At 43.9% G+C, this 10,769-nt stretch overlaps 1 protein-coding gene across 1 annotated transcript in view; it reads right to left on the reverse strand.

Annotated features, from left to right (window-relative positions):
- The window catches only part of MYBBP1A (MYB binding protein 1a), a 103,065-nt gene extending 94,899 nt beyond the window's left edge, over nucleotides 1-8,166 (reverse strand). Inside the window, exons 1-7 of the mRNA XM_075013415.1 lie at nucleotides 7,718-8,166; nucleotides 6,937-7,032; nucleotides 4,368-4,451; nucleotides 4,006-4,080; nucleotides 3,153-3,260; nucleotides 1,015-1,205; nucleotides 532-699 (exon numbers count right to left, since the gene is read on the reverse strand). Of these exons, the coding sequence (XP_074869516.1) occupies nucleotides 532-699; nucleotides 1,015-1,205; nucleotides 3,153-3,260; nucleotides 4,006-4,080; nucleotides 4,368-4,451; nucleotides 6,937-7,032; nucleotides 7,718-7,876 (881 nt within the window). The 5' untranslated portion in view covers nucleotides 7,877-8,166. The remainder of the gene's footprint in view (nucleotides 1-531; nucleotides 700-1,014; nucleotides 1,206-3,152; nucleotides 3,261-4,005; nucleotides 4,081-4,367; nucleotides 4,452-6,936; nucleotides 7,033-7,717) is intronic.
- Nucleotides 8,167-10,769: the final 2,603 nt, after the last annotated feature.

The raw sequence follows: 10,769 nt of genomic DNA on the forward strand, positions 1-10,769 counted from the left end.
TGCCAATGAATATCGGCTCGCATGCCACTCTTGGCACCCGTGCCAGGGTTGCTGTCTCTGGTTTAGGGATTTGAATTCAACGCACAGTAACATGCGAAAGGGACTGGACCCACATCTCAAGATCTGGCCCACCGCCCAAATCTCACATTAAAAGAGATACTGTTAGACTGAAATCTGGTCAATTTAAGAATTCTGAGTAGCTTCAGGTTACACGTATGCCCTGTAAGCCCCTTTGAGAGCTTCCATCATCTTCAGTCACACGTGCCTTTTTTTGGTTCCAGTTATTAAGAACAGAACACATCACATTTTAAGCAGTATTTCCTAAACTGGAGCAAAACTGCTTCTTCAGTTTGTCCCAAGATCTGGGCTTAAAAAAAAAAAAAATTAAAAGGGCTGGGAGAAATTTCCCAGGAAATATCTGTCCTTTTTTTGGTCAAGTTTTAGTCACCGTACCGCAATACATTACATGTTCAGGTAAGAAGCAGAAGGGTAGATTATATTAAGAACAATGAATGACATTTTAAAACAAACCTGTTAGGACCCGACTTTTCCCTAAGCAGCCCATTCTCCACAGCTTCCTTCCAGAAGAGTTCAAAGGCACCTTCTTTCACAGACACTCGTAACAAGTCCAGCCCAACACCTGGAAGATTCTTATCTTTCTTCTCAGATCTGGCAGCAGTTTTCAAAACCCCCACAAGCCTTGGGAGAAAAGCAACCACAGGAGAAGAGGAAATGTGGCCTGTACAGTTGGAAAGAAGCTTTGCAACCAACAGAAAACAGCACAGAAAAGATAAGCAATTGACCTGCATATGGGTAGCAGCACTCCCTGCTACTCTTGAGGTGCCCAAGAGCAAACTTCCACCACAATAGCCGCTCCATGCCACATCTCCCGTTAGATTCAACAGGAGATACAGGCACCCAGAACTCCTCAGCATCAGAGCTAAATTACTGTGTCTCATTTACACACAGGAGCTTGGAGACACAGTATGTCCGCCCCCTTCTCGTACAACTCACCTAGGAATGTTCTCCTTGGTTACAATGGCAGATGAGCCTAGCAGTATCTTGAGCTTGCTGGGTTTCAGAACGCCCGGGAACTTCTGTATGCCCACGAGCAGAAGATGCAGCTGCTCCGGGGTACTGAAGGCTGAAGTGAGGTCAGCCTGTAGGGTGCTGAACAGGACTTCCTCAAACACAGCTTCAGGAATCTAAGCAGCAATGCAAGGGAGAAGGAACACAGCTAGCTGTACACAGGTACTGAATGGCATAACTACATGAGGTAGGGGGATGGATATTTTTTTTTTTTAAATTCTTTAGAGCGGATGCACTTGTATTAGTACAATGGTACCTTATATCTGTATGGCATATTCTCCTTCCTCTATACAAACAGCTATAATGGTGTACAACACATCACAAAATCATAGAACATTAGAAACAGAAGGGACCTCGAGAGGTCATCAAATCTAGTCCCCTGCCCTCACGGCAGGACAGAGCACTGTCTAAACCATCCCTGAGAGATGTCTGTCTAACCTACTCTTAAATACCGCCAGTGATGGAGATTCCACAACCTCCCAAGGCTATTTATTCCAGTGTTTAACCACCCTGACAGTTAGGAAGTTTTTCCTAATGTCCAACCTAAACCTTCCTTGCTGCAGTTTAAGCCCATTTATTCTTGTCCTATCCTCAGAGGCCGAGGCGAACAATTTTTCTTACTCTGCCTTGTAACTCTTTTTGGTACTTGAAAATCACTATCACGTCCCCCTCAGCCTTTTCTTCTCTAAATTAAACAAGCCCAGTTCTTTCTGTTTTCCCTCATAGCTCACGTTCTCATGTTTAAACATTACTGCTGTTCTTCTCTGGACGTTCTCCAATTTCTCCATTATCTTTCTTGAAATGCGGTGCTTCAAACTGGACACAATAGTCCAATGAATACCAATATACCTCTTGCAGGATGTTGGCATGGTGTAATTATATTGGTATAGTTAAAAAGACACTACATTTGTGTTTAGACAGGACCTAAGACACAAGCTTGCATTACATCAAAAACCACAGTGGATGTGATAGGAAGAGTAGCAGCAAGCTTTCTCCCTGACTTTTACAGAACAAAGATTCTGACCTAAACATATTGTAAGGTTCTGGCACCAATGACTGCAGTACAGACGATACGATTTTTGGTACCATATAAAAACTTGTACTGATGTAACCCAAAAAAAAAAAAAAAAAAATCCCCACCAAGTTAATATTGGATTCAATTTTGTCTAGGATCCCAAAAAGCTAGAAAGACGTATGACAGACACCAGTGCCAAGAAGAAAGCATGTTGTAATTAATCACGTTCACTACAGTAATACCAAAGAGCCAAGTAACAATGAGGCTTTGACAGCTTCAGTCCTAAGGGCTTTATTTTGTGGCTGTAATTGCAAACTTTCTGCATCATTCTGATTCTTCTCTCTTTACCATACTTATACGGTCTTAAGTTTTTTGCATTATTTCTTAATACAAATAAATTTTAAAATGGTGCTGTTCATCTCCATGGGATTTTCCTAGCTGAGCTTTTCATTTTGGAATAAGTTGGATACATTCTTTTGAAATAAAAGAGAAACTCCATCACTGAAGAACTACAAAGTACCTGCATCTATCACAAATCAGGAGTATGGAAAGTACTCATAAAACCTAATAGCAAAGTTGGATGACCATGACCATTCCTATAACAACACCTTGGCTAACTTGGAGCTAGGAGTGTACAGACTAGCATTCTACCTACGTAACCATACAAAGCAGGGAAATACATATAAATCATTCCACAATCCTTTTATGGTCTAATTCTTAGTCCCTTAGTTCTCCTTCTCAGCATCACCTCCCTCTTCTCCAACCACTACAGTCCAAATAGATCTACCCTTACCCTGAGCAACCAACACTAAGCACAGGAAACACACGGAGTCTGGGACTGCTGTGGCCCATGCCCCATTTATGTGGACCATGGCCTTCCCTAACCAGACATGTCCATATGACATTTTTCAGGACCTCCCAGTACCTGGTGCAACATAGTTTAAAGCTAATAGAAAGACTCCTTTAACAGCAGTGGAGCTAGTACCAAACCAACCTCAGAAAAAACACCACCACAAAGTTTCAGTATTCAGGTGCTGAATCTTCATACCTCCGAGAGGATATCAACAAGTGTTTTCCTAGGGAGATCTCGGAGATGGGCACGGTGCTGTGCCAAGCTCTGTAGAAGTCGGACACACTCTAAGAGGGCCTTTTTGTCCTAGAAATTCAAAGAAGAAAAAACGTAAAGGCTACACAACTAAGGTTATGCTTACGGTTCCACTATTAACCGTACTCTATATACTGATCTTAGAATTATTAATAACAAACCAACTCAACTGCTTTCTGATAAACAAAAACAGATTCTTCCCGACATGGCATTCCCTGTGTGTCACTGAGAAAGGATATCCTAACGCCTCTGCCTTTGTATCTGTGGTCAATTTTTACCATATTACCCCAGTACACTCTAACCCTTCACCATCCTTTCTCCTCCTTCTCCACCCTCCCAGGTTTCATGTCAAATGACGATTGGCTCTCCAAACTTTCCTACCAGGAAGTACCATAAATATATTTTCTAGATTTTCTTGACACTTCTGATTTCCAGCTGTATATAAATACAGTACTTCTGAATAAAACTAAGCTGCCATTTTAGAGGCAGGTACCAGCTATCTAAAGCACTTGTCTGACACCCCTACCACCATGATACCTGAACACCTTGCAAACTTTAACAACATTCCCATAATATAGACGTATTATCTTCACTTGTAAAATGTGAAACTGAGGCACAGACAAAGTGCTTTCCCCACAGGAAGCATAAGGCAGAAAAAGGAATTGATCTGAACCTAGGATTCCCAAAAATCCAGACTAATTTCATAGCCAATGGGCCATCCCTTCTCTCTAGGTCTTGTTCCACATTTAGGACAGTAATAGCTACACTGCTCATGAACAAGCACCACTCATCTTACCTTCGTAAGACGACCAGACTGGAAAAGAGCCAGTACCCCAAAAAAGTTTCCAAAGGCAGCATTTCTAAAGAGTTTCTGAAAAGAAGAAAATCAACACTGCAGCCCAGCAATTCAAAAACAGCTAACCCTTACGTTCATTAGCCGTTCCCACTGCAGAGACCTTTCCGTACATATATGCACATCAGGCCCTGTCATAACTGGGTCAGCTCCAGATTCTGGCAAAGAAATAATTAGCCACAGAAGAATAATTTGGCTTAAAGGGGGCTCCAAGGGAAGGGTGATGAAATGATCAATGCTCGCTAAAGAACACAGAGAATTTACAACTATCGTCTGGTGTGGCTATGAGCACAAACTGGACCTACCTTTTTTACTTTTTCAAGACTGTGTTTTTCTTTTATTTGCTCCAGGACAGCATGCAGTGGAATTTCCTCAAAAAACTGCAAAACCTGGATATCAACATCAACATGAGAGAGAACAAACACCATAAGAAAATGCTCTACTAACTACCTGTATTTATTATCTTCAACAACTAGAGACAGAAGGAAGACTTACTGAACTCTCTGATTCTGTCCATCCACCTTAGACTGGATCTGTAGTTAAAAGTTGCCCAATGTTGGTTGGGGTGTGTGCGCAATTTTTTTTAAAATTGTGTTTTCTTTTCAAACAACATGGCTATGCTAGGACAAACCATGGCACAGACACAATTATACTGGAAAAACTGCACCTATAGTAAAGATGAAATATACTTTGACCTCTAGAGATGGTCCTTCTGGGTCAAAACAGACATCTGTTTGGCGGGGAGAGTGGGAAGTCACAAAAGGGAACAGTCTTTTCAGCCCATATCGTACCTGTTCTGAAGGTCGTGTACGTCAGTCTTCAGAGGTCAGAAAGACTGGCACCAGACATGAGCAGATTTGCTCTGATTTTAAAACATTTTCAGTATTTTCAATCAGTTCTAGAAGCCAAACGGTTTTCAAGTCTGGTTTGCACAGTTTTGTTTATGTCCTAATTACGTTAGCTAGGGATTATATTTAAAAAAAACAAACAAACACTATAGTTACACAGTAAAAGTTCAGTTATCCGGATCCCGGATAACCAGCACATTGAGTTAACCGGCATGCCATTCAACTGGGGCCAGCTGAACAGCCAGTTGCAGCAGGGTCAGGGGAGTGGGGCCAGCAGCCCTGCTCCAATATCCACCCTTCTCCAACACTTGCCCCTTCTGCGGAGTAAGGGAGAACTGGCACATGCCTACCTCAAGTGCATCAGGTTGCAGCCCCTATTCTGGCCCCTCCAGAACCTCTTCCTAGGTTCTGGCTGCACTTTTCCCCTCACCTGTTCATTTACTCACACCCCATGCATGGCCCCACAAAATCAGGGGACCTCTTCGTCAACCTCCTCCTGGCCCTTGCTAAGGTAGAAAACTATAACACCGGGAAGAGGATGCTGGATGAGGGGGTGCTCTGCAACTGCGGAGCCCATTTCCACTCTGCCCTTGTCTCAGATATCCGGGCAGAGTTCCTCTTGGCAGCATTCACTGGCTCCCTAGACAGCTTCAAGGTGCAGTGGCACTGTCTGGGGTTCTCTGCTCCATGTCCTCCTCCAGTCCCATTGTTTTACACCTGTAACCTGCATCCCTGCCTATTTTTTCATTTGTTGTCTCTAGAAATCAGTTAGCCCCTGGGTCAAGTAGTCCCTTGCCCTAGGATGGGAGAGGCCTTAGCAGTGAACAGGCTTGAAGCTGCCCACTTCCCAGGTAGCCAAATAGTACTTCAATAGCTGGCACACTTGATTATCCGGCACCCCCAGTTCCCTAGAGGTGCCAGATAATAGAACTTTTACTGTGCCAGCACAACCTCTATACGAGTGCAATGAAGTCCACACTAAAGGAGTCCTATACAGGAACAGAAGAACCCCTGTTTTAGGAACCATTTGGGGACTGAGAAGTTCTTAAAAATCAAAAGTTCATTAAATTGAAGATCTCAAAATGACAGTGGGTATGGGGTGAAAGTTAATGCATTAATCACTCAACATCCATGGACCTGAAGAGTGGCAACAAAATACAGCGTCCTTGAGTTTTCTTCGTGAGAACTACATCGCTTTGCCACCTATTCATTTTTCCAACATGTACAGCTGCTGGACCATTGCTTACAAGACTGAATTCTCATTCTGTATCAAAAAAAATTTCAAAGGTTGCTCAAAAAAACTAATACATGGGAAATCATAGGTCTGCCATAGAGCACACTCCCCTCACCTGATGGGAAAAAGCCACACTAGCATCAGCGTGCCCCCCTCAAGGTGCAGGGTAGGGTCGTACTGATTTACCCCACCAGCGTAGCTAAAGCAGTACAACTGTTATGTGCAGACAGGGCCTACGGAAGTTCATTGTGAGATTAAAGTATTCTTCCCAAGACCCCTGTGAATGGAAAGGTTAACCAAATCGAATGCTCAAGCAGCATTTCCTCTATTTTTTGCCATCCATGGGCAGAATAAATTTTCTTATGTGCACCAAGGCATGTTCGGATATGCACCACCAATAGAAATACGCGCTGCTCACTATCGGTGCTTTGCTAATCAGCTGGGTGGCACCTGAATCTTTCCTGGGTGGCCGCCCAAGTGCTCAACTTAGAGGGAAAACTGCTCCCCAGTATTTTAACCAACTAAATGCAATCACCATACCTCTACTAAGCCCATCTTAGAATTAGCTTGTTGTTAACATAGCGGTTAGCACTTTAACCTTGTAAGCCATGGGCTGTGAGTTCAATCCTTGTGGGGGGCCTTCCAAGAGCCTGGGGTAGACTTGAAGAAAGAAAACTGTCAGGGTCCTGCTGTGAGTGCAGGGGACTGGAGGTCTGCTCCGGTTACATGAAATATGTATACGTATACCCATCGGCATGCTATAGACAGTGAGCTCCAGGGAAAAATACCAACCTGAGCTAAGGCCAGACTGAAACCTGGACGAGCTGCCTCTCGAGTTGCTCCCAATCCCTCTATCAATCGTTTTAGAGTATATTTCAGTCCATCTTCCTAAAAAATAGTGTTTTAAAAACACAGTACTATTAGGCACACTTTCCTGCAATAAGGAAACCCATAAGGATGTACTGCCAACCCAGGCAGAGCACAAATACTGTTGAGACAGCACTCCTAACTTGAGTTCATGTCTGTCATTTACAAAGAACATCCAGTTCCACAAACGCACCTCACTATCCTAAGTCACACCAGCCCACCCCAAGCATATATCCCCATCATGACTGTATTAAACCCTTGATCTGCTCAGTGATTTAACCCAGGTAAGGGGATGCTAACTGGTATCAGAACACGGAATAAACTACCTGTAACCGGATCCTCTACTTCACAGCTGGAGAAAATGGTGCTGTGATTAGGCATCCACTCACCCCAACCCGGGTTCTAGCTCCAGTCCCAGCAACCCCTGGAGCTTAGACCCAATTGCCTTCACCCCCCTTCTGAACCCAACCAGGCCTTGAGATGCTGAGCCCAATTCTCTTCCTCATCCACACACGCACCCCGATCACTGCAGACCCACAGTCGCTTCGAATCCCACATCTCCACATTCCCGCAACCAAAGCACTCCTCCGAGATCCTTAGCGCACCTCCCTTTCTCCGGCCATCCCCCTCCAGACTACACCTGCCCCCAGGGCTCTGGACTCAGCAATCCCGACACCCCCATTCTCCTGGCCCCTCTGGCTCTGACCCGCTCGCTGGCCCGCAGGTATCGCAACAGGCTCTCAGTGGCTGCCAGGCGAACTTCTTGCTGGGGCTTGGCGATGTCCCAGAAAAAGTCCAGGAACTGCCGGTTCTGTTGCAGGATCCCCCGCGAGGCGGCCGAGGCCACGGATGGAGCCGCCTCCATAACGCCAGTGCGCGGCTGCTGCGGAGAGCTCCCCAGCCACGCTGCAGCCAGAGCCGCACGTGGGCCCTTCAGGTCCGCCTCTTCCGGGTTAGCAGGGGTAGCGCTGCTTCTTGCGTCACATGTGTCCCGGCGCTGGTTGATCTCTGCGCGACCTGCGTGTGCCCTTTTCCCGGCGCTCTTTGGAAGCTCCCCAGCCTGGGAAGGGTGGATTTGACTAGGCTTGTCCTGTCCACGACACTGCTAAAATTAAAACTCCCCTGCTGAATGTAAGGCCTCTACTGCAGTGTTTCTTAAACTGTGGGAGAGCACAGAACACCAAACAATTATATTTTAGTGCACAACAGCTAGGAAAATTTTCTTCAAAAATCGTTGTCGGACCAAAACAAAAAAAAATGCAACATATACAGCAAAAACAAAATGTGTCCCTTTATAGTTATAGACTAGGTTTCAAATATTGGCAAATATATTTTAAGGAGATATTTAAATTCTCTCCCTCTTGGAAATATAGGCTTTTAGCTGTGGGCACTTCAGTAGGTGATGCTTAAAATGTCACTGATTTTAATTTAATTCCATCATTTAAATTGTTTTGCACATGCAGAATCTGGACCTCAGGAAGAGGCTGACGTCCCTGGCTCCACACCTGGGGAGGAGTTGCACGGGGCGGGGGGGGGGGGGGGGTGTAACCTGACAATCAACTACCTTGTCCATCTTCCCCAGGGACTTTTATGTCCTTCAGTGTGTACAGTACCCTCCCCATACCATCATGCCTGAAAGTCCCCCATATTTTAGGTTGAATCACTAACCCCACCGAAATTAATGAACAATTAGACAAATGATCTTAATGTTCACACAATGCTTTGAAATTAGAAATTCTATGTCATGTGCTAAGCTTTGTTACTACTAATTATAGGCAATGAGAGGTGCTCACAGGCTCTTGTGAGAGAGCTAGAAGAGAGTCCCCCTGGCAGAAAGGTTGGCAAGGACTCAAACTGAAGGCCAACTCTCTTAACTTGAGATAGGCCTCACAGAGCAGATGGACCAACAACTCACAGCAGAGGACTGGAAATGAAGAACCAGCGTTCTAGGATCTATGTTTCTTTTTAACATATATTTTATAGAATCACACATTCTCAATTTCACGAAACACAGAGCAACCAATGTCAAAGTCTGAAACACACATACACAAAGTAAGATCTTCCTATTGGAACCTGAACAGTTATAAACAGGGAACATCTCTCCTGACCTAAATTTAAAGGTCAGATTATCTAAAACTGGCTGCTGTGTGGATATGAATGTTAAGAAAGCTAGCATCTCCGATGCTTTTGAAGTATGACAGCCTGTCTTTTGTCTGGGTCAGACATTAACCACACCAACACAATCAATCAGTCTGTGGGAAAACCAATGTCTTGTAGTTCTGTAACAAAAACACAAAGAGCAGTCCAATGAGAGAAAACAAAAAAATAAGGCAAAGGATATATCTTTACAGACATTGGAAGTTTCTCAGATAAAATGCATTATCTTCCTTCTCAACATTATCATAAAGAATCAGTCCAGATTCCCACTCAAGAGCCTAACTATCAGGAAGGACTGTCCAATAAATAAGTGGTGTAGTTTTACCTTTTAAAATCTCTTCTCATCTCCTGTCTGTTACAAGTATATAGAGAAATAGGACTGTACTTTCTGTTATGATATTAGTGACAGCTAGGCAATCTGTTGTGAATTCTGACAGATTCATATATTAAGATGGATTAAAATCTTCTTATTTTGAATCAAGTATCCTAATTTTGTCTCATTGATATCTTAGATTATTAAAAATGAAAGTGTTTGGAACATCTAATACTTTTCACAGTTTATATTGTTGACTTGTACACTACATTGAGCTGAATGGCAAAAATGGACAATGGCCAAGGTCTTTTTAAAGACCATTTCATCTTCTAGTTCCTGTATACAGTGCAGTGCTGCAGTGTTTGTGTTGCAAACACTGTTCAAATACCAAGGTTTTACATCTATAAAAACCCAGCAAATATTTCTATGAATCACTGATTTGCAAGACTACTTTTTTCTGAAACCTAAATTCTGGGTCCCTGTGCTGCTTGACTGTGTTTATTTAAGAGTACCTGATATGGTACACAAATGTGCTTGCTAAAAATTACTTGTTGTTGGTTACTACAAATACAGATTGAAAAGTATTATTGAAGTGAATGTTTCAAAGGAAGTTACAGCATGTACAACTTTACAACAAAGATAAAGTGAACCCAGGGATCAAGGGGGGTGAAGGGTAACAAGAAAGCATGAAACATTAAAAGCAATAAGGCTGACCCACCTCATCCTGGAAGAAGGTGGGTGGGTTTTTAAATCTCAATCTATAAATATGCTTGGGAATTCCGGCAAAAAAGAGTCTTACTTTCTAGCAAACTTCATAGACTCATGGGTGGAATACACAATAACAGCCAGAGCCCTGATGGTGCAGGCACAGGCTTAGATGGCAAAGGCAGTAACCACTTCTCATGGGCCACACACAAGCTGGAGGCATGGGGGCAAGCTAGCCCTGTGGTGACCTCTATAGCACACACAACATTGAAGTTGGCAACACACCAGCCCCAGTGGGCCTGGTACAGGCTGTGTGGGAGGTGGGCTGCATTGGATCCTGTGGTACTGACATAGGATAGGAGGGCAGCGGGGAAGGGGAGAATGCTGTATTGGCCCCTGTGGTTCTCATGGAACCGCTGACACAAACTTAGGACTTCTGGAGCGTACTGCATGAGTCTTCAATTTGAGCTACAAAAGCCAGCTACTGGCTATTGAGACTCATTCTTTCTCTCTGTAAGTGGTCATACGTCAGGGGTCTGCAGCCTGAGGCTCTGGAGCCACATGTGCCTCTTTATTTCTTTGT

The sequence above is a fragment of the Carettochelys insculpta genome, chromosome 19 (genome assembly GCF_033958435.1).
Source record: "Carettochelys insculpta isolate YL-2023 chromosome 19, ASM3395843v1, whole genome shotgun sequence".
NCBI lineage: Eukaryota > Metazoa > Chordata > Testudines > Carettochelyidae > Carettochelys > Carettochelys insculpta.